Genomic DNA, 24,214 nt, shown 5'->3' with positions numbered 1-24,214 from the left:
CCATAGTTATTGGACATAAGAGAATTAGTTAATACTTGATACAGCTTTCAATTTCATTTTTCTGGAGTTTTAGGTAAGGCTCTTGGTGAAATGATGGTAACATATTAAGCATAGTTGGTGTTTTATTAAGGTAAGAAGCTGTGGGCACTGTATGTGATTGATATAACCTTAGTCACATATTGCCCACATATTACCTCATAAAAGAATTATGAGGTATTCAGAAATGTATAAATATGAATTAGCAAAAATTAACAGCAAACTAAGAAACAAATCTGAGTAATTAACTCATTAATTTCCAAATTGGCTAAGAGACAGCTGAGCAGCCAAATTCATTTTGCTCCCTTAAAATGGGGGGACTGTGTATAAAATGTCTACGTGGATCACGCAATATGGATGTACATACCCTCAAATAAAAGCTGACAGTCTACACTTTCACATTTGGTTTTTATTTATTAATACTTTTATAAATACTTTTACCATATTACCTGTGACAATTTCCTTTATTCTGGTGTCACTCAACATTGAAAGAACAAGTATTTTTTCATATGCTCATATTATTACGATTCAGTCGTTTGAAACAGTCTCCAAAGAAGCGATAGCCAAGGACCCAAGGGGATCACTATTACATAAAACAGCAGGACAGTGTAGCTGTGTGCACTGCCAGATAGCATTATGCTTTACACATCGGAAACCATACACTGTATAAGAACACTGAGTGTGCATCATCTTGTAACGATGTGAAGGCAGGTCTAAAAAATGATGCAATTAACTCCATGAAACTCTTACATCATGGTGCTTTTTGCAGGAGGAGAACACTAAACCATAGTTCAAACATCACACTGGAAGTGTTCTTTAGACTTGTTTCTACGCTTCTGCACAGTTTTATCTCATTACTGAATGTGTACTTTTGATGAACAAATAAGATTTTTGAACACATATTGTTCTTGGATGTGACAGTCAAGGATTTGAACCTCATTTTGTCACTGAACAACAGAGTTCTGAATGTCGAGCGGTCACATTCAATTCATTTCCTCATTATACTGTGTGCCAATTTTAGATTAACCATTCATGAATTGGTGCTATTGAAACATTTCTCTCCCAGACAGATTAACTTGGAATGATTTTCTTTTTTTAAACTTAATTTACAATTCTAATGGGGGGTTAAGGGGTGGTTAATCGTTTATATGCCTGCTCTTTGTGACCTTGGAGGTGTGTGTGGTATGGCCAATGGCTTTCTTTTCTCAACACAAGTTTCTGGAGAATAAAGACAGAGTTTGAAGTTTGAGTTTACCACCAGGAATAGAAACTCCAATGAAATGGGAATTTTACAATTTACATTATGAAATGTCAGCAACATGTTTAAAAAGAAGGGAAAACACTGATTTAGTTTAGGTTTGTGTGATCCAAAACTACAGGTTCTCTGTGTAACATTGATATGATTTATGCTGATTTATCTGCAATAGAAGTCACCAGTCAGCATTAATAAATACATTCAGTTTCTGCTATTTTTTGGATCATTCTTAGTCCATTGTTCTCCTTTAGGTAATTGTGGTTACTTGAAACAGAAATTCTGAAAGTTATATAACAGTAAAATGGAAAAAGAAACATAAACTTATAATATTTTAGAAAAATTATTTATGCAGATAAATCACTCCCTTTGATGGCAGGTGTTTGTTTGTTTTGTCTTTTTAAGGTTATCTAGACAGCTCCTGGATATGTGTTTGAAAGATTTGTGTGTATTTGAGTGCTTTTGTGTGCACATGAATACCTATGTGTACATCTACTATACATGCCTGTTTGTGTGTGTGCTTGTGTGCGCGTGTTTGTGTATGTATGCTTAATGCTCCTTCATTTGAGAAGTGATTTGGTTGAAATCATGCCCTGAGGAAACTTGCCACTGCTTTCAAAATTAAAATGTTGCTTTAGAGACACTGGTATAGGCGGAGCAGACTCGCTCAGACACTTCACTTGCGGCAAAGGCCCTCCTTTCACCCGGGCAAGTACAGACACATGCCAGATCATCTCCCCGACTCTCTGAAACCCTCTCTGGAATATGTGGCCTGAGGGCACCGGAAACAACAGACGTTGTAAGACCTGAGAGACGGGAGCTGGCTGATCGTTTATAACTTTCCCATGCAGCCGCACGGGGCAGAGGGACGCGAGGCAGAGACTGGAAATGAAGAGGCTGCTTGTCCTTCTGAAAGGATTGTCTTCTGAGAAATTGTATTCATGCCTGAATCATTTTGGGCTCTAGCTTTGCTAGCGTTAGCTGACGTCCAGCCTCGCATACACAAGGATGGCTGCGCCAAAGGGAACGGCTGAAAAATGGCTGTGGATGTTAATGCCGTGGAGAAGGGACTGGATGCCTCGCGGTAAGGATACCAGACAATATAAAGCTGAGAGTGGGAGGTTCAAGAGAATGAGGGGGTTGTGGGGGGTGTAGTGAAAGGTAAGGCCAACGTACAATATTATCAGTTAGGCTATCTGGAAGAAGGATTTTGATCTTTATTAGTGTGCTAATAAAGATCAAAAAGATGCTAGGTAAAAGTTGTGTAAGTCACTCTGGATAAGAGTGTCTGCTAAATGCCTGTAATGTAATGTAATGTAGAAGGGTATGCGTCTTCTGCCGAACATGTTATTCCCAGCAATAGCTTTGGGGGAACTGTCTGTGTGTGTGTGTGTGTGTGTGTGTTTGTGTGTTTGTGAATTGGGGTGTGTGTGTGTGTGTGTGTGCATTTGTGTGTGCGTGTATCCATGCATGTGTATTCGTTTTTTGAGTAAAAAGAGGCAAGTTGAGGTAGTTGCTTCTTCTGAAAATGAAGGAAGTTAGGGTTTCATACTTTTATATTTGTGAATTTAAGTATTCAGTAAATAAGCAGCTGGGGAAACCATAACAGAGATTGTTGGTGGATTTAACTGTACTTTTCTCATTATGCTTGCTTGCCGAAAAATAAAAATTTTTGTGAATAAATAAAAATATTTTCTGCATTTTTTGCATTTTGCAACCTTATATAAAATATATTATTTTCCATATCATTAATGAAGTTAACTTCTGAGTTAAGCTTTTAAAATGTGTTGTGAAAAATACTTTCTTCCAAAGATGCGTGAAAATCACCAGTATGTAAATATAGCTTAACAGCTTTACCAAGAAATGAGTGCAGCTGTTTTCTTTGTGGCTATAAATGAGTTATTTTTTTTCATTAAGTGCACTGAGTGTCACAACTTCACTTATGTGTTTTTGGGAAAATATTTCAGACGCTGCATTCTGTAGAAATAAATTTCAACTGTCTGTAGCTACATGACCTCTTGGATTGTATTTCTGCTTTAGTAATCTAAAATCTGTGGAAATAAATAATTCATGTTTTATCCTAGTTTACAGATTGCTATTTTGAATCGCATGTTAGTGGATAGAGTAGATTTGTAATAAGTAATAATAATAATAATAATAAAGATGTGAATATGCAAATATGTATAGTTATTTAGTTTATTCAGTTTCCCAGACTGAATGCTGTTGTTGGACATACTGTAGCCATTGAATTTATGTCTTTAAATTTTCACATTTCAGTAAAGATCTAAAACATACACCTGGTCTTTCATGTACATGGATATTTTAAAGGCACAGCATATCTATTATTTGAACTGTTGAATAATTCAAGATGCATTCTGTGTGGTACTTTGAATAAGGGTTGAACAAGTGACCTTGCAGTATAGCACATAGAGAATATACACTCCATTTCCAAAAGTATGTGGACACGAACATCACAGCCATGTGTACTTGTTGAACATCTTGTTCCAAAACCATGGACATTAATATGTAGTTGGACCCCCCCATTGCTGCTGTAACAGCCTCCTCTCTTCTGGGAAGGCTTTCTACCAGATTTTGGAACATGGCTGCGGGGATTCGCTTCCATTCAGCCACAAGAGCATTAGTGAGGTTGGGCACTGATGTTGGGTGTGAGGCCTGGCATTCCAATTCATCCCAAAGGTGTTTGATGGACTAGAGGTCAGGCCTCTGTGCAGGACAGTCAAGTTCTTGCACACCAAACCATTTCTTTATGGACCTTGATTTGTGCACAGGGCCATTGTCATACTGAAACAGGAAAGAGCCTTCCCCAAACTGTTGCCACAAAGTTGGAAACGCACAGTTCTCTGGAATGTCATTGTAGCATTAAGATTACCTTTCACTGGAAGTAAGGGGTCTAGCCCAAACCATGAAAAACAGCCCCAGACCATTATTCCTCCTCCACCAGTCTTTACTGTTGACACTATTCTGGCCAGTACAGTTGGCACTATGCCTTCCGCCAAACCCAGATTCGTCCGCCAGACTGCCAGATAGTGAAGCGTAAAGCGTGATTCATCACTCTCCAGTTTCCACTGCTCCAGAGTCCAATGGCGGTGTGCTTTACCCCACTCCAGCCAGCGCATTGCGCATGCTGATCGTAGCTGCTCGGCCGTGGAAACCATAGACCGTAGAAATTGGTGGAAACCGAATTCCTGAAGCTCTTGACAAACAGTTCTTGTGCTGACGTTGTTTCCATGGGCAGTTTGGAACTCTGTAGTGAGTGTTGCAACTGAGGTCAGATTATTTTTGCACGCTACATGCTTCAGCACTCAGCAGTCTTGTTCTGTGAGCTTGAGCTTATGTGACCTACCGCTTCACGACTGAGCTACCGTTGCTTCTATACGTTTCCACTTCGCAATAACAGCACTTACAGTTGACTGGGAATGTTGTGTCTTCTTTACAACTGTATGATTATTATGGAATTGCAGCATTAGATCATCTTGAGCAATCTTTATATTACTTTACTGATTTGTGGCTGGCTGTACAGTTCATTCTGGAGGTGAATTACAGCAAAAATTGATAGAATGTAGTAGGATTGTCATTATTTTGTTTCACTGTCGTCGTCCCCCCATCCCCCCCCCCCCCCCCCCCCCCCCCCCCCCCCACAATTATGTCTTATAAACTCAGTTGGTGATTCAATTCAATTGTACTTTCAGAGGAGGAACGGCATGTGAAAGCTAATGACCGCGACTACAATGACAGGTTTGCTTACGCGGTAAGTCTGTTCTCTCTTCTCCCAGTGTTCACACTCTTTCAGGAATTGCACTGGAGAAAAACATAATACAGACAGAAATGCGTTTGCTGAAAGATCCTGCTGAGGGTAGAATGAAGCTTCGCGCAGAACAAACAAGATCATTGCACTCACATATAGGGCTTAATTGAGATTGCTGTATAATTAAAGGGGACAATTTTTGTTTTTAAAGACACTGTTAATTTCATTGTTAAATAACAAAATGAGAAATTACAGTAAATACATTGCTAAAGTAGTACATTAACCACATTCCAATAAATGCTTAATAACACTGCTATATTTTCTCCATGCCTTCATTTTGATGTAAATATATACTGATTTATAGAGGAAATTGTGGATACAGTAATCTAATGTCCTTGTTTTGGTATTGTGATAGTGGCTTACCAGTGGTAATAGTGGTAGATACAATATCTTTATCAGAATGCTTGAAACAGCATCCCATTTCTTTAAGGTATCCCATATAAAAATATTGTAAAGAGATAAAGGTTCACCAGCTTATGGATAACTAGACATTTTGAAGTAATGCACTCAACCTCAAGTCAGAAGTCAGGGTTTTCACTATAGTGAAAACGATAACTATTTTTTCGGGTATTGCAGATGCATGGTGAAACTGCAGTTTTGGATATGACTGAAATTATAAGCCATTTAAAATTATGGTTTCATAGTACTGTACTGTACTGTACTATGAACTGTACTGCCTGCTGTCAAGACAGGGAACTGTCCACCATATATGTACAGTCTGCTCCATAATGTTTGGGACAAAGACATATTTTTCTTGATTTGGCTCTGTACTCCACTATTTGAAGCCATTTATCCCAAACATTATGGTACCTCGAATTGGGGGGGACTATGTATTAAAAATTCTGTCATTTCTACTTGGTGGAACCAAAATATATAAATGACCCTTTAATAGAAGCTGACAATCTGCATTTTAACCACATGTGGATTGTTTGATTACAAATCTAAAATTGTGGAGCACAGAGCTAGATGTCACTGTTTGTGGAACAAGTTGACCAGTAGCTACTCATTGTGGAAGATCAGGACAGCATGCTAAATACTGGGCCTCAGATGCATTTGGTATAACAGTAAGAAATGTGATATTCTCAAGGAGTGGGGGCCAGTGTTCCTGGAAATGAGAACTTTGTCATTATAATGAGGCCATTGTAAGTGTGTACTGGCAATGTTGCTTTCTTGCAGAAAAAAAGTATATGAAGATGACCTAAGCTTTTACATTAAAAAAATGTACCTGTCTGTGCATTATCTTCTCATCTGATACAAGACTATTCCTTGAAAAGTATTTAACATAACTGTATTTGGATAGTGACAGTTTAAATATTAATTATTAGAATCACACAACGTATCACCTTTTATACAGTGTTAAAATGGGCAATTTGTTGGAACATATTTTTTCCCTTTTAATATACACAGATCCATGGAAAATGCAATCCCTGTATGATATCCAATTAAGGTACCTTAGTGGTAATCGCACTTTGAATGTTGATTACAATAATTAGCCTTGCACGTAATGGCTACATCTGGTATTTTTCCAGTTGCATTGTTGTCATGGTGATGTAGCTTCAGCTCTGCCCTCTGTAGTAATGATCAGGAGGAATTAAATTCACACTTTTAATGGTGCAATGTAATATTGACAATTAGTTACAAACCTTTTCAGCCCAGATTGAGAATCAAGTCATTTAGAAGCTGCTGGCTTATGTAATAACAAATATACTCATCTTTGCATTTTGTGAAGAGGAAAAAAGGTGAGTATATTTGAATTTTCAAATGACAACATTTGAGACCCAAATAACGTATAAATACTGTTATATGTTGGGGAATGCTTGCTTTAAGACTGGTACAATCACATGAAATACAAATAGCCATTTTGCATATGTCATTTTTTATACTTTCCCCTTTTGTCTCCCCAAATTTGAATGTCCACTCATGCTCATCTGCCACACTAATCGCAACTTGCAAATACAAACGAGTTGCCATCCAAAGCACATGATGTCAGCAGCTGGTTCTTATCACGCCACAGTTAGCAAAGTAGACTTGTGCAGACATGAGTTGGGGAAGACACTTCAAGTGCAGCTCAACAGGTGAAGTTACATGAGCCCAATCTAGGTTAACTGGTATAAGATGAGATGCTGTCATCTTGGCAGACTGAAACACTCCCTTTCCTGGAAGCCAACTGTGCATCACCCTGCAGGCCTGTCGGCTAGTCTGTGCTGGCACTTGGGCTTATCCACCATGGAGCTCATCCACACACTAAAACAGTGCCTTAACAGGATGAGCCAACTGGAAATCCCAGAAAGTTGCACATTTACACACAAAAAATTGAATTGCTAATTAAAATATGCCTTGGAGCAGTACATATTCTAATGTCTCAATTAATGTTGATAATTAAATCGATATGAACTTTCGTCTGAATTTGCTAAGGACAGAACACAAAGTGTTGCTTGCCTGTTTAAAGACTGAGAGCAGCACCCAGCTTTTCCTTGGTTCTTATAGTACAAGAAAAACCAGATACGTAAAAGATAAAAATATTTGACCATAACAAAAACTGACCAAATTGTGAAGTAGGGTGCTGCATGAATTCCTTACCTTGTCCTTTCTGAGACAGGCTCACCTGATTTCACCATTCATATCTAGGTCATCGTGTTACTTAGACAGTTCTTCTTCATGTTGAATGCAGCCGACATTTCGCACTGTTGTGCAAGTGCCTGATATATCAAATGACTCATAAATAAAATGAAAGCAAAAGCTATTGTCTTTCATTGGGCCTTTGCGATGTTTGTATAATTCTGTCCTTGTCCTAGAGGAATTTAACAAGTGATCATTGCTTTGACAATAAAATGGTTACAAAGCCACTCACAAAGTACAGTCTAAGATTGGGTGTCCATTGGGTGTTCTTTATTTTTCTTTTTGCTTGTCCCATTTTTGCAACATCCTCTGTTCAGGAGACCACAGGCTACCAGGCATTTTCTGGGAGACATTTGGAGCCAGCTGCCAATTATTTTCCTTTGAATTGGGATAATTGAGTTGTGCAGTTATTACACCAGAAGGCTGCACTGTTTACACAACTAGTCCATGTAGACTTACACCCAGTATACTGGAAGAGTTACTCTTGCGCAATGGCTTGCCATGCTGACTGAACACATCCATTCTTGGGGCATGCTGTGGCCAGTTATCAGGGCTGCTAGTCACTGGACAGAAGGCTAATGCTTACCTGGGTACACCCCATGTGTTCATTATATTGTCACTTCATATAATGTTTTATTAGTGTAGGCAAACTTCAAGGTATATGATTTTCTGCTATACCTCTTCCTTTTTTTCAGGCCAATCACATCAAAACCTCAAAATACAACATTTTCACCTTTCTACCTATTAATTTATTTGAGCAGTTCCAGCGTGTTGCCAATGCATACTTCCTGTTTCTGCTTATATTACAGGTGAGTGTATAATGCAGGATAACGAACCAGTGGATTTGAAGTGAATGCTTGTGACAGTGAATACTGTACTTCTTTGTTTTATATGGGAGAAAGCTGTCAAAAGTTAATACTAACTAAGATGTGTGATTCTACTTATCAAGGTCTTGATTGAAGTCCATGATTAGTTAATTCATTGAATCAGTTAATTCCTTGTGCTGGGCTAAAACAAAAATCCTGTACCCAGTTGGCCCAACAATAAGATTGGACACCCTTGCTCTAGGGCAATGGTAACCAACCATGTTCCTGGAGATCTATCGTCCTGTAAGTTTTCATTTTTACCCTTATTTGGCACACCTGACTCTACTAATTGGCAACTCAACATGATCTCTAGCACTTGATTGAGGGATGTTTTGTTAAGATTGGAATGAAAACCTACAGGACGGTGGATCTCCAGGAATAGGCTTGGTTCCCATTGGTTCCCATTGCAGGATTTTTGTTTTAGCCCAGCACAAGGAATTAACTGATTCAATGAATTAACTAATCATGGACTTCAATCAAGACCTATATACACATGCATGCTTGTATATGTATGTACACACACTCTTTCTGTCTCTCTGTGTGTCTCTCTCTCTCTCTCTCTGACACACACACACACACACACACACGCGCACATGCAGTATTCAGGGTTTTTTTCTGCTTGTGTTTGTACTGTAGCTGATTCCTGAGATCTCCTCTTTGTCCTGGTTCACCACCATCGTGCCTTTGGCATTAGTGCTGACAGTAACTGCTGTCAAAGATGCTACGGATGACTATGTAAGTTCAGTAGACAATCACACAGAGATGTCTTGCCGTGTTTCATCTCAGCTGAGTGACTCTTCATGCCCTGTCCTTTATGTCTTGCCATTAATATGATTATTTCTGAAGAATGTGACCATAGCTAGATATTTTGATTTCTTGAATATTATATTTATGTATTAAAACCTTCCCTCCTTAGTGTTTAAATGTTTTTGATTGCTTTGCATATATATTTTTTAAACCTTTAGCATTATTTTAAAAATAGCCGGATAACTGGATAGCAGAAACTTGAAAGTAGCCAACAGAACATGTACATTACTGTACTTTCCTAAATGTTACAGTAATTGTCTTGTGAAGGATGTCTTTGGGTGAAGTAGTCTTACGGTAGTTGTTGCAGGCAAGGCCAAAGTAAAGGGTAAAGATTATGCAACAATATTGAATTAGACAGGCCCAAGCTCTGTATACTCAATTTTCCTTTACCAGAAATCTAATCAAAGTGTTATCCTTAGCTTAGATGGATAGTGTTTGACCTTTACTATTATCAGAAAAAACAATACAGTAGAATCTGCTGTGATGTCAAACATGGATTTGCTATTTTAACACTTTTTTCCAATGTAAATGGCAAATGGGTAGCCTAAATTTGCAGTGGTGTGTATGGAAATCCATGGCTGGATATGCAGTAAAAAATTAAAAACACTTTTTGTAAAGGCAGGGAAAGGCTCCAGTTTGTTTATGTTTTTGAAGTATTGCCTGTAAAATAAGCTTTTGTAAATAGCTAATGGTTTTGAATGTTGTATTAATAGTATTAATTATGCACAAACAATTGAAAATGGCTGTATTTTTCAGTCTGATTTTTATTATGGAAATTTTTGAGAAACTTCAGTAATAACGTGTCATGAGAGTTACTGACAGGAATCAAAATCAACATAATAACAAAACACTGATGAAGCTGAACAAACTTGTTTTAATTACTTTTGACTCTCGAAATGATATTTGGATTCTAAATTACCTCCTTTGAATTCCAGTTTCGGTATAAAAGTGATCAACAAGTCAATACTCGACAGTCTCAGGTACTCATCAGGGGGAGGTAAGTGTGTCCTGGGGTTTTCTCTGTCTTATATTTTGAATGTGACTTTATACTATTCCGGTGCTTAGTAGCATGCCAAATCTGAGTCTCTTTGATAGTACGTTTAAATGGATTGGTAAAGTGATGGGGAACACAGAAGGACAACCAGCGCAATGTCAAAACACAAAAATATACTGCAAATTTAAAGAAAGGCTAAACAGAAGTGACTATGGTTTTACTCTGTCTTTATTTAATAATTAGGAAAGTATCTGCTGCAGTATGATGCTTCCAAAATGAATAACCGTTGATAGTGTAATGTGAAGGAGGGCAAAAGAATATGTAGTTTGTGTTGAGGGGTGGATTAAGCTATTACTTTGTAGTTTGTGTTGAGGGGTGGACTAAGCTATTACTAAATACTTTTATTAAGTATGTTACTATGTACTTTTATTAAATATGTATTGTTTATGAAAAGGGGACATTTGTGGATCATTTTTAACTGTGTTGTATCATTGCTATTGTGACTGCACAATTGATTGGGCTGTGCTCTGCTTTAGGTTGGAAAATGAGAAATGGATGAATGTACGTGTGGGAGACATCATCAAGTTGGAGAACAATCAGTTTGTCACTGTAAGTCGCACTCACTCTTGGGAGTTGTAGTCCATGGTTGAATCTACAACCCAGTTACATTACACGGCATGTTGATGATAGCCTTCAAAAAACGAAACCTAACTTTTATCTAAATTTGAACACTGGTATGGCATTAAGTTTTCTTATCTGTAGGTGTCAATACCCACCCTTGAGAAAAGTATTCCCTGAATGTATGTGTTGATGTGTTTAACTGGATAAGGGTAACAAACTTCCAAATAATTTAATGTAATAGTGCAAAATCTTAAATTTCTATCCAGATTGCATTGCATGGTGTCATTTTAGTAGAGGATATGGGTTTGATAATCAAAAAGCCTTGGTCAATGACAGACAGGGTGGTTGAGAGTGGTAGAATTTGTGGGGCAAGACAAATGTTTTTTCTATAACAAAAATTTGAAATTCTTTTCTTTGGTAGAAAATTTGGCATAGATTTAGCAAAATATCTGGTTTTTTTCTGTAAAGAAAGGCAGAGAATTTGAAATGGATATACTGTATTCATTATTTTGCTCTTCTGGAGCCTTGGGAGATGTCACGTCACATGACATTTTGAGAGAGCTCTTGTGTAAATGTTATCTTGCAGACTCAAAAAGAACTTAAAATTGCCTTTTTTTGTGTGTATAACCTTTGTATGTTCCCTGCAGGCTGATATCCTCCTCTTATCCAGCAGTGAGCCCTATGGACTGTGCTACATTGAAACAGCAGAGCTGGATGGGTAAGAGACATACCTGTATGTAAGAGCAGTGAGTGCATATGCATTTTGCATAATTCAGCGAAGCCAAAGTAAATGTTGGTTTCATCTCTCTTTCTATTTATGAATGTATTACTTTGGTCTGTTCTCTGAAAAAAGACCTATACTTTCAATTTTCACTACTGATGCATGCCAAATTGTTTTTCATGGAAAATAATATGTTGAATGGACCAAGCGTACATTGCATGTGCCCTTTGAAAGTGTATGAACATTTGGTACATATACAAGCTGTTTTGCTGGGTTTTACTTGCTTCCTGAACCATGCTTGATGGCTTTTATATCTGAACTATTGAGCAAGCTATGACAGCAGCAAATTTGTCTGACGTCAGTTTCATCTATCTAATTGGATCTGCAAGACATTTAGTCAGTTGTATATTCATTCTAGTATCCTCAACTTACACCTTATGTTGACATTTCTGGGGTTTATCCTTCTGAACAGAGAGACAAATTTGAAGGTGCGGCAGGCTTTAACAGTGACCTCAGAGCTGGGATCAGATATTACCAAGTTGGCGGACTTTGACGGTAACTAGCATAGTAAAATTTGCATTGTTCTGGATATGTGACATCAGAATGCTAACTATAGTTGACAGCAATTTGGATCATCCACACAGTAGGTGCCCATTATTCTCTCTCTTAACTGTGGGCTGTGGTGTGAGTTTGGTAATAAGAAACAACAACCGTTCTGTTTTTTTTCCTTCATGAAATTGGACCATTCAGTTTAATATAAAATGTAGAAATCTTTTCTCTGGCTCCTGTGGGTGCCTGAAGATGTCTTTTACTGGCCCGTTGACCTTTTTTTGGTGGCAAGTCACAACTCCATCAGCAGCTGTGATGAACAGCCCTCATGTGTAATCACAAATTTGCCAGACGGCTTCCCCATCCACCTGGGGTCTCAGATTAAATCAGATGACATTTCTCTCTCTCCTCTCACAAGCTAAGATACAGTCCCTGTGTCGCTCTAGATCTCCATTGACAATTTCACTCGCTATATATAGTGAGTGTGCCTTGCAATTGATTCTGTTTTTTCAAACATGCAATTACTAATATGGTTTCCATGATGCTGTTCTGTTTGTCCAGTCTGAATACTGTGGCTAGGCAGCACAGAAGTTCTCTTCAGCCTTGTTTGGGTTGATTGTGTTCCTCAGGGGAGGTCATCTGTGAGCCTCCAAATAATAAATTGGACCGGTTCACTGGGACTCTTTTCTGGAAAGATAATAAGTATCCCCTTGACAATGAGAAGATGCTGCTTCGTGGCTGCGTGCTCAGAAACACTGACTGGTGCTTCGGCATGGTCATATTTGCAGGTATCTTTTTCATCCTCTCAAAGTGTGTGTGTGGGTGTGTGTACGTGCAAAGCTTTGTGTGTGTCGCGTTTTTTATGAGAAAAATAAATTGCCTACTGCATAATTAACCTGCCTCCTGTGGATTTGACAGGATGATTACATCTCTAGGAGACTGTTGTACACAGTATATAAAAGATCACGTTTGTCACATTAATGTAAATATATATTTTTTATCAAGTGTTATTTACGGATTTAATTTCTCGCTTGACAGTAGTGATCAGTTCTCACTGCACATTTTGCTGCATGTGCAAAACACATTTTAATCATCATTTCATCATTCCTTGGGGTTTCAGTCATTTATTTATTTAAATAATTTGTGAGCTGTTTGCAAATAAATGTTTATGTCTGATATAAGGTCGACATAGCACCTTATGATTATGCCTGCCCTATGATTATGCCTATCAGGGCTCCAAACCAAGCTGATGCAAAACTGTGGGAGAACAAAGTTCAAAAGAACCAGCATTGACAGGCTGATGAACACATTGGTGTTATGGGTAAGTTAACATGCCTTCATGTTGCATTTGGTACCTTTTGCATTATTACTGACAGTGATTGACAAACTGTAATACATCTGAATAGATTGATGATGACCGACAATGTAAGTTTCTATTTTTCAAGGCACAGGAGGACCGTGCTCTTTCTTTGAGCTGTATTGTGTATAGCCCATGCTGTGTGGCTTACCTTTAGCTGTTCACGTGGCAGTGCAAGAATCAAGCCCTTGACAATTTACAATAATGTGTGACAAAACCAAATCTTTCTTGAACGATGCACATTCTATAGGTAGATGTTTTTTTCTGGTTTGTATTATCAGATTTTTGGATTTCTTACATGCATGGGCATCGTCTTGGCTGTGGGGAACACCATCTGGGAGGAGAGAGTAGGCAAAACATTCCGAGTGTACCTGCAATGGGATGTGGTGTTGAGCGATTCCGTGTTCTCTGGATTCTTGACCTTCTGGTCTTACGTCATTATCCTCAACACTGTGGTCCCCATCTCACTCTATGTCAGGTAAGAGCAACTGCGATCAAAAAGAATTACAGGAAACAATGAGAGATTGCAGTCACTGTTTTAAAAAAGACCCTTCTCGTCTACAATGTGGAATGCACCCTTTATCTATGGAACGGGTCTGCTAACCATTTACTGTAAGCTTCATTGAAAATTAATGATATTGAACGACCAGAATAGGGTCAGCCTGATTCAGGGAAATCAGTGCGTACATTTTTAGTTCAGACTGTGGAACTCTCTCTGTTGTTTACCTCTCCAGCCCATTACACCCACTCACACTCTTTCCACTGCACACGGCCCTGACATCATGACATCATACTTGTACTTTATTATAGATTTTACTGCGGCATTAAGAACACTGTATTTACACTAGCCATTGCCCGCCTTTGGAGAATATGAAACTTCTGAATCCACTGGCCTTCCTTTGGGTGAGGTGGCTCACATCTGTGGTGCTTTACATGGTTTCCATGGTATCTGGTTTGAACTCAAGCGTGGAGGTGATTCGCCTTGGGCACAGCTACTACATTAACTGGGACCGGAGGATGTACTACGGTCGGAGAGACATGCCGGCGCAAGCCCGCACCACGACGCTGAACGAGGAGCTCGGCCAGGTGGAGTACATCTTCTCTGACAAGACCGGCACCCTCACCCAAAACATCATGACCTTCAACAAGTGCTCCATCAATGGAAAGACCTACGGTATGCGGGAAAATAGTCTGATCAATCGAGTGGAAATGAAGAGTGGGATTCTTAAAAATATTAATATTTTAATCGAATAAAAATATGAAGTTGATCGATAAATTAATGATGAAATGGGTTAATGAAAATTCATGAAGTGTTTGATGTTTGCATGGTCAGTATAATTATCAAAAAAGAAATTTACAGATATAGTGACACAAATTTTTCTGTCCATTAAGGTGATGTCTATGATGACTTTGGACATAAAGTGGAAATCACGGAGGTAAAGATTCATTCACAGTGATTATGTGCCATGTCAATCAGTTAGAAGCACATTTTGAGGATTTTGCATGAAAGTATTTTTATTAAAACATTTCACACAACATCACAATCACTATTGTCTGTGATTTAACAATACATGACTTGACATGTTTTCTGTTAGCAGCAATTTATAGTTTAATACAACCTCTTGGTATTTAATACAACTTCAGTTAACTTGTTCATATCATTGAAAATATATCCGCTTTCCATAAATCTTACAGAACAGATGGGCATGTTCTTATGTAATTGAATTTTTTAAAATAATAGTGTAACTGCTTTTAAATATCATCTCTGAGGACACCAAGAACACAAAGTTATCTGTTTGTGGCTATAGAAAACTCCATGTGTGGACTTCTCCTTCAACCTGCTGAGAGACAAGAAATTCAGGTTCCATGACAGCAGTTTGATGGAGGCCATAAAGCTAGAAGAGCCGACCGTGCATGAGTTCTTTAGACTGCTGGCGCTCTGTCACACGGTCATGCCAGAGGAGAAGAACGAAGGTGAGCATGATGCCCATGGCCCGCTTTGAAATGTGGTCAGAAAACTTGCATAGTCCTGAATGTTTCAGCATAAGGTGCTGAGTTCAAAGTATATCTCGACAGTAATAAAAAACTAAACTAGCACACATATTGTGTGCTTCAGGCCCAAATCTGATAATTTTTCCGCCCTGGACAAGATGAAAAAATGTTGCTCCAAAACTGTGATAAAATGAAAAAGAAAATCTACACTAAAAATCATTGCTATTATTACCTACATTTGTGATATATTATAAATACTGTCATATAGACATGTTTCCAACATAATCTGAATGAACAGAACAGAATAGCTAGACTTTGAACTATATTTACATTTGCCCACAGGGGCAATTTTCACCTAGTTTTACTAGTTTCATTTAAGTGAATATCTCAAAAAGCATTCACTGCACATCCATGGTTGAAAATTGGAATTAAATTTGCAGTATGCAACTTTCTCAACGGTCACAATGTTGTGAAGACATTTTGGAAATCTAACACCTGCTGGCCCTGCCCACAGAGCCTGCAGGGCTGTAGTTTGCAGTGCAGCTACAATAATGGCACGCACTCAGTTTTATTTAGCTTCCAGAAAGTGTACACTTAACGTATGTTTGAGTTCTTGCTGAATGATTTGAAGAACGTTGATTTGAGGTTAGCCGATACGCTAAAATACATTTTCTGCCTTGTAATTGTTGCTGGAATATTTTCCTGTTAAAAAATAACAGAAACTCTGATGCCTTTCTGCTTGAAGGGCTGTGTAATTTATGCAGTGTAGAATTGGTAGTCACACTTGCTGTTTGGATTTATGATGCAGATCAACACGAATGAAAGGCCTGCCAACATATTCTCAAATGAATTCCTCACAGAAGTTACCTTGTTGGGCTATTAAGCTGCTAGTTGTTTATCAGCATTATAATTATGGTCTGGATACAATGGGATGTGTTGGGGGTGGGGGTATTTGTGCATTAGTATCATATGTGGTCTCTATGACTGGTTAAGTATGTTTGGCAATGGACTGTGTGGTCTTTTTGTCCCAGGGGAGTTGCTATACCAGGCACAGTCACCTGATGAGGGTGCCCTGGTCACAGCTGCACGCAATTTTGGGTTCGTATTCAGAGCCAGGACACCGGAGACCATAACGCTCTATGAAATGGGCCGGGCAGTCACCTACCAGCTCCTGGCCATCTTGGATTTCAACAACGTGCGCAAGAGAATGAGTGTGATTGGTTCGTGTTGCACGATGCATTTGTCTCCCTCAGTAAACTGTCGGATTTAAATTGTAATCCGTTCTGTTGGCTATAGTCATGGCCATTTTGAGAGCCTTGATATAACTTGCGAAGTCATAGCTTTAGCAATATGATGCCACCCTTTAACCTGAAAGCACAGTTCATAAAAAGGCGACATGTATTTTGCGTCCTGTTTGTTGTAGTGAGGACTCCAGAGGGACAGCTCAAACTCTACTCAAAGGGGGCCGACACAATTATATTTGACAGGTTGGATCCGTCCAATGAGGAGCTGATGTATACTACCTCAGAACATCTCAATGTATGTCATACCTGCAATCCTGTTTTAAATCACAAATCTTTATATACATGTGATAAGCCATGTGTTGCTAAAAGAGAAACTTAACATTTTGTCATATTGACACAATCCTGGTTATGATAATCAGTTTTATATTTAGGTCAGTGATAGGATTACATCTTTTTTGGTCTGTATATTTAAAAGATTGTTATTCATTGCTGATGACTATAACAATATCCAAACTGTTCAGAGAGGAATGGCGCTAATGAAAACCATAACCTGTTGATTTTTCCATTGACAGCTAATCCATCATTCTTCATTCTATGTGGCTTCAGGCATGAGGAAAATCAGATTCATCCATACTGCAGTAAAAATGCATTATTGTCAGGGGGCCCTTTTCTGCTGGCAAACAGATTTATTAGCTATTTTTGTCAAAACTTTAAATGAAATGGAACATTTTCTCAGTAGCTTAGGATGTTATCTTGTATGATGGATGGCCAGCATAAGTGTAATACAGAGGACAGTTCTCTTACTGAGTTTTTCCACCCTGGATCATGAACACTGTTCAAACGTTTGTCTATAGAGAATATCATCTCTTTCTTGCAACAGGAGTTTGCTGGAGAAGGATTGAGAACATTAGCTTTGGCCTACAAAGACCTGGATGAAGATTTCTTTGAGGAATGGATGAAGAAGCTCCATTTTGCCAGCACTGTGCTTGATAATAGAGAGGATTGCCTCGCCGTGCTGTATGAGGAAATTGAGCTGGGCCTGCAGGTATGCTTTTAAGGATTACTCTCAATAACAGAAATGTGGAGGTGTAATGGAAGGTCCCCTTTCCAAGTGAAGTTAATTAACACACGCCCTTTCTTTTTCTTTTCTAGCTGTTGGGTGCTACAGCCATTGAGGACAAACTACAGGAAGGTGTGGCAGAGACCATTGCCTGTTTAACTCTGGCCAACATTAAGATCTGGGTCCTCACAGGAGACAAGCTAGGTAGCCACAAGTTTGTGTAGGGAAGAAAAAAAAAACACCATTGGCTGTTTTCGGAGGTTACCTAGATTAGAGTGGATGTTGGAGGGTGTTGGTTACTTTATGTAACTTGCTTCTTATTCATCGCAGAGACAGCAATGAATATTGGTTACTCCTGTAACATGCTACGAGACGACATGAACGAGGTCTTCATCATCTCAGGTCACACAGTACAGGAGGTCCAGCAGCAGCTCAGGTGAGCATCTCCACCCTCATTGGCAGCTGGTATTTCCATGTGAGTCCAGAAACCAAAACTTCACAGCTCAGTTTATATGGCAATAAAAATAATTGCATGTAGGAGGTACGAACTGGAGCACAACAGTGTCAGACACATGAGTGGTGCTAATTTAGATTGCCTCTGTTGTTTATCAGAATGCGATTGATTTGTTCATTTTGAAATTCTCATTTACTGCGAGACTTGATTGTGTTCTGATGAAAACTGGTAAAGGTAAAAGTTGAGGTTTAGTGAAATACATATCAGAGCTTTAAATGTTCGCATTTTGTTTTTGTTTAATGGATGTTGTCTACCTTTCATTTGAAGTGTGTTTGTTTTCATCACTGAGCCATTCCCTTTCATGTTAGATATGTATTATCCTTTGCTTATTTTAAAATATCTAGAAGATTTTGAGTATTTTTTATTATTTCTGAAAGTTGCTTGTGATATAGTACAACCTTTGATACAACAAATGTAATGGAGTATACTAAATACAGGAACCATGTAATCTCTGAAATTGAAATTCAGCTAAATTAGATTAATTAAATTGACCTCTTTAGTTAAAAGAAACTACAAACACATGACGGCTTTGGTTTCATAGTGATTGTAATCATTCATATAGTTCTTGTTCTTATATATTCAGATATATTATTATATATTAGATTAAACTCATCTGAAAGTCATATCACTCCCTTCCTTGCTATTTTAATAAAACGTGGATTTAATTAAATTATTCTCCACCTCCTGACATATTTAATGAAGCTGATTTTAAGCACAGTTTTACCTGCTAATTAAATGACAAGATCAAGAACCCTTGAGCCATCTTCTGCTTCATCATGTCTGTTTCACTGATCACGTATTTTTATCGCCGTAATGGATCTCAGAGGAAATGTATAACTACGTCAGCCGGATCTACTCACTATTTATGGAAATTGCAATTGACCTCCAAGGCAGAAGTCAGAATTGCAGCGTCAAACATTTTTTCTTAATGGATTTTTTAAAGATCTCTCGAAACAACTGTGCAACTGCTGCGGAAAGAAATGATATTAAATGATTCCACACTAAGAAAAATGAAGGCTAAGCAAAGGATGACATAGGCTCGCTTGTTCACGACTGTTTCACCGTTGGTTTTGTTCCAGAGAAGCAAGAGACAAGATTCCGGGACCGTGCAGGGACGTTGCCAATGGCTGCATGGATACAGAGAAGTCTGAAAGAAATGGGAAGGACTCAGTTTTTGAGGAAACCTTCACTGCTGAGTATGCCTTGATCGTTAATGGGCACAGTCTGGTAAGGGTCCTCAACACGTCTTTCTGAGGGTGTAAACTTGCTCAAGATTTTTCTTATGTGTCAATATGAAATGGTTTTAACATGTCAACAGTCAGAAAGGCAGAGTTATGAATGCAGTAGGCGTTAATGGGAATTTGAAAAGTAATCAGAAATGTAGTATTCCCTGCCTTGTTTAAACAGGGATGTGCGTGTGTGTGCGTGCGTGCGTGTGTGTGTGTGTTTGTGTATTCAGAGTGTCTCTGATGTTTGGCTAATGATGAGCACGTAAGCAGTGCTGTTGTACAGTGGGTCCCCAGCTCTCTGTGCTCCTCATTAACACTCACTGCCCTTCTGATGAATCTCCTTTCCTGTGCTGCTCCCCTATGCCTCTTCCCGAAAGCATGCCTGCAGGGTGCTGTCGCTTCCAAAATGCTTACAAAATAGGTGTGCAGAAGGGTTGAATTTTAGCAGTAAGCACAGGTATCTGATAGCACAGCAGGAATCTTTTAGGACTCAAAGGCTCAGCTGCTTGATTCTGGCTCATGGGTGATGAGTGCTTGGAATTTTTTCAATCCTCTGTCGAGCCTCTTGATCTCTATTTTCTTACATATCTGAATGAATAAAAATTATTCTTACATTTTCCTGTCTTCGTTGTTCTTTTTATTGGGCACAGGATGAAATAAAATTCAGCTTATACAATTCACCTGCGAAAGTGAATAATAAATTGCTAATTACAAGCTGTAGCTGTTGCTTCGTGATGGCTTCCTTACAACTGAATAGTTGATGTGATGTGCTGATGTAGAATGCATGCATAGGGGGCGCTGTGGAGGCCTGACCACTGTGTGGCCTTGCAGGCCCATGCCCTGGAGGCCGACATGGAGCGCGTGCTCCTGGACACGGCCTGCCTGTGCAAGACGGTCATCTGCTGCCGCGTCACGCCCCTGCAAAAGGCTCAGGTGGTGGAGCTGGTGAAGAAGTACCGGGGGGCGGTCACTCTGGCTATCGGGGATGGCGCCAATGACGTCAGCATGATCAAAAGTAAGCCGCCGTCCCCATGGCCCGCCGAGTCGGTATCCACCTGCCGCTGGGCTCCTGGCTGCACACAAACCACGACGAACCCTCTCCCTCGGCTTTTTTTTGTGCACCTAGTGAAACTGCAGGGTCAGCCGTGCAAGGGACGGTTTATGAACCTGCCAGCTCAATGGCTGTAGAATGTTTGAAGACTTTGGCGGGATGTCCTTTTGTTTACTGGAGCAAAACTAAATGTCCTCTCAAAATGTCCTCTCATATTTTGTCAGAAGAGTGCTTTTGTCCTACAGATACTGCCTTGTAATTGTCTTTTAAATTTACTTGTATGAAAATTAAATATAGACTGAAGTATCCAGCATGTCAGCATAAAAGAGAGTTGAGAGTTGAGATACTTCTTAAATATAGAGCTTATATGTGATACATGTATAAAGCATGTAGACATAAATAAAATGACATGTTTTTGGGTTTAGTTCTTCATATTGTGGTGTGCTCTGTCCCTCAACAGCAGCGCACATTGGAGTGGGCATCAGTGGGCAGGAGGGCATGCAGGCGGTGCTGGCGTCAGACTACTCCTTTGCCCAGTTCCGCTACCTGCAGCGCCTCCTGCTGGTGCACGGCCGCTGGTCCTACTTCCGCATGTGCAACTTCCTGTGCTACTTTTTCTACAAGAACTTTGCCTTCACCCTGGTGCACTTCTGGTTTGGCTTTTTCTGCGGTTTCTCAGCACAGGTAAGGGACTCCCAAGACCAAGTTCTTCCACTGTTACAGACACTTCTTTTGCAACTGTTAAATCTCACCAATTCAGATGGGAATATTAACAGACTTGTCTAGTGCTTTGAAGTGTAGGAATTGCAGAATCACATGATCTGAGACTAGTTGATTTGCATTAACAGCTTAATTCAGGCTGTGTTCTGTTTGTGATGTATGATGTGTGTATAATACTCCTCTTTTCTCCATTTTCTCCTCACAGACTGTGTATGACCAATGGTTTATAACCCTCTTTAACATAGTCTACACCTCTCTGCCAGTTCTTGCTATGGGCATGTTTGACAAGGTAAGCATTACTATTGATTCTCCCAGCCAGTATTGACCCTGCCGTGTGTTGTATGCTTGAACACGTTCCTGTAATGACACATTCTTTGTACCCATGTAGATCAGTTGTTTTATTGATCGCATGACTTCCAACGGACAGTAGCAGCATTGGGTGATTTAAATTAATGACGTTGTGAAAGAAGACACTAGTCAGTTGCATAGGTTTGCATCTTGAGATGTTTAACTAAACCTGATATGTCAGTTTGTGAACCAGTCTGCTTTTGTATGGCCTTTTCTTTCTCCAAAGGACGTCAATGAGCAAAATAGCCTTCAGCATCCAAAGCTGTATGAACCCGGGCAGCTCAACCTGCTGTTCAACAAGCGCCAGTTCTTCATGTACACGGTGCAAGGGATGTATACCTCCTTTGTGCTCTTCTTTGTCCCCTATGGAGCCTTCTCCTACGCTGTGAGGGATGACGGGTCCGATATCTCTGACCAACAGTCCTTCGCCGTCACCATAGCAACATCCTTAGTGATTGTTGTGAGCGTTCAGGTGAGGAGGGTGCTGTCGAATGACTCAGTGAAAGGGGGGGGGGAGGAGGGGGGGGCATGAGGCAAGTTAACCAGCATGCGGGTATAAAACGATTCAATGGAACAATGTTGCCACGCTTGTGGTAGACCAACGAATGACGCATTGCTCGTGCTCCAGCGCATTCTGTGCTTATACTCCTTTGCAAAACAGACCTTGTCTCCATAGTGATTGAGGCATTTATATTCTCACTGCTGGGACTTGACATTTATCCATGCTACCTAGTTCATCATTGGCTAGTAATATCTAATGGCCACTGAATCCATACCAATATCCATTTGATATAATAGTGCAGAAGCTGTTATGTTATTTGGTGGAAGGTATGTAACCAGCTTTGTAATACATTCTGTGAATTGGAGACATTAGCGTGTTAGATGGAACACACTTGATTTGAAATTGTATTTTAAAAAGAAACATTTCAATAAAGGTAAATGATGGCTAAATATTTTGGGACAGCCTCATGCACATGCTCTGAAGGTCCATATGGACATTCAGTTTTTTTTCCAGGGAGATATAAATTAAGAGCCATTCATCACTCATGCATTAGAGAGGGTGAATTCACATTATTGCAAAAGGAAACAGGTTTATTGGCTGTGAAACCAGTTCCTTGCTTTTAAGTTTGCATATTTATTATATGGTCATGTAAGGAATAGCAAGTTTAGATTTTTAGCAAAGCCTTGCTTTTAGAGAGTGGTGGCTCTGCTAGTATTGATTCATAATTTAGTCTCAAATCAAATTTAACTGGGACAGACTGTGGAAGAAAGCTAGTGTTTATATATATTATATATATATATATAAATTTTTTTTTTTTGCATTCTTTTATTGTGAAAATTTTATTTTTCTGTTAGCTGAATAGGATTAATAAGAAAAAAGTATCAGGAATCGTGAGTATCAAAGCATGTTTAAATTCACTGCAATGCAGGTGAGGAAAACTAGAATTCAATTCGCCAAGAAGTCAAAATGAGGTCATAAAAATAGGTTTTGAGCTTTTTTCTGTTGCTTTTATTTCGGTATACCATTTATAGGAACCCATTTCCTGGCTATTTTCATATAGAACACTTTTGAAAATATAAGCTATAGAATATTTCAGAGATCTTTTTTTGTTTACTTTCTGAAGCATGTTTCTTTCAAAAAAGCATATGGGGATCCTCCTTTGTATGCCATCTTGTGGCCAAAGTAAGCAATTCAGTAATATTAGATGCTGTCTCCTGTAAAGGTGACTAAAATCTTATAAATGGATCATTATATCTTCTAAAATTGTGTCCGATTGGATTTCAGATTGGGCTGGACACACATTATTGGACAGCTGTGAACCACTTCTACGTATGGGGTAGCCTTGCAGTCTACTTTGCCATATTGTTTGCTATGCACAGTGATGGTATATTTGGTATATTCCCAAGCCATTTCCCTTTCATTGGTAAGTCTGCGTCAACAGTGCCTGTGTTGTTTGCTTTTTACTCTCTCTTAACTAAAACCATACCTGGTTCAAGAATACAAATCATGTTTCATAATTTCTGACCTGCTAGAGATTATTATAATTATCATAAAAATATGCTTTCAGATGCATTTGAATCCCTGTTAATCAAGAGATGGACTGCTCCTTAGTGCGGTGTGTTCAGTTCCAATTCTTTTTAAACAGCAGGTGTGTTCATAAATTTCAGGCACTGCACGGAACTGCCTGTCCCAGAAGAGTGTGTGGCTGGTCATTCTTCTCACCACAGTGGTATGTGTGGTGCCGGTGGTGGCAGTCCGATTCCTAAGGGCAGATCTCTATCCAACCTTAACAGACAAGGTATAGTGCACTCCCAGATTTATCTGTGTGTCCACAGAGGAAATTAAGTTGTTATTTGCAGAGAGGCAATTATAAACATCTCCTGTCAGGCCCTGGTGCCCACGCATT

At 39.2% G+C, this 24,214-nt stretch overlaps 1 protein-coding gene across 4 annotated transcripts in view; it reads left to right on the top strand.

Moving 5' to 3' along the window:
• atp8b4 (ATPase phospholipid transporting 8B4) overlaps positions 1-24,214 on the top strand; it is a 32,889-nt gene that overhangs the window by 5,737 nt on the left and 2,938 nt on the right. For 2 of the 4 annotated variants that reach the window (XM_035419433.1, XM_035419435.1), the window contains 25 exons: positions 4,999-5,057; positions 8,429-8,542; positions 9,236-9,334; positions 10,342-10,403; positions 10,937-11,009; positions 11,669-11,739; positions 12,215-12,297; positions 12,921-13,079; positions 13,524-13,612; positions 13,930-14,126; positions 14,614-14,822; positions 15,041-15,084; positions 15,457-15,622; positions 16,672-16,860; positions 17,064-17,179; positions 17,765-17,929; positions 18,037-18,148; positions 18,275-18,380; positions 19,538-19,685; positions 20,519-20,702; positions 21,199-21,422; positions 21,664-21,747; positions 22,033-22,278; positions 23,593-23,731; positions 23,976-24,106. In XM_035419433.1, the coding sequence (XP_035275324.1) occupies positions 4,999-5,057; positions 8,429-8,542; positions 9,236-9,334; positions 10,342-10,403; positions 10,937-11,009; positions 11,669-11,739; positions 12,215-12,297; positions 12,921-13,079; positions 13,524-13,612; positions 13,930-14,126; positions 14,614-14,822; positions 15,041-15,084; positions 15,457-15,622; positions 16,672-16,860; positions 17,064-17,179; positions 17,765-17,929; positions 18,037-18,148; positions 18,275-18,380; positions 19,538-19,685; positions 20,519-20,702; positions 21,199-21,422; positions 21,664-21,747; positions 22,033-22,278; positions 23,593-23,731; positions 23,976-24,106 (3,269 nt within the window). Of the gene's footprint in view, positions 1-1,660; positions 2,373-4,998; positions 5,058-8,428; positions 8,543-9,235; positions 9,335-10,341; positions 10,404-10,936; positions 11,010-11,668; positions 11,740-12,214; positions 12,298-12,920; positions 13,080-13,523; positions 13,613-13,929; positions 14,127-14,613; positions 14,823-15,040; positions 15,085-15,456; positions 15,623-16,671; positions 16,861-17,063; positions 17,180-17,764; positions 17,930-18,036; positions 18,149-18,274; positions 18,381-19,537; positions 19,686-20,518; positions 20,703-21,198; positions 21,423-21,663; positions 21,748-22,032; positions 22,279-23,592; positions 23,732-23,975; positions 24,107-24,214 lie in introns of those variants that run through there. The other 2 variants (XM_035419432.1, XM_035419431.1) reach the window with 2 other exon arrangements.

This window comes from Anguilla anguilla, chromosome 5 (genome assembly GCF_013347855.1).
Source record: "Anguilla anguilla isolate fAngAng1 chromosome 5, fAngAng1.pri, whole genome shotgun sequence".
NCBI classification, from domain to species: Eukaryota; Metazoa; Chordata; class Actinopteri; order Anguilliformes; family Anguillidae; genus Anguilla; species Anguilla anguilla.
The sequence above is the reverse complement of the archived record's forward strand: the minus strand, read 5'-3'. Positions and strand labels throughout refer to the sequence as shown.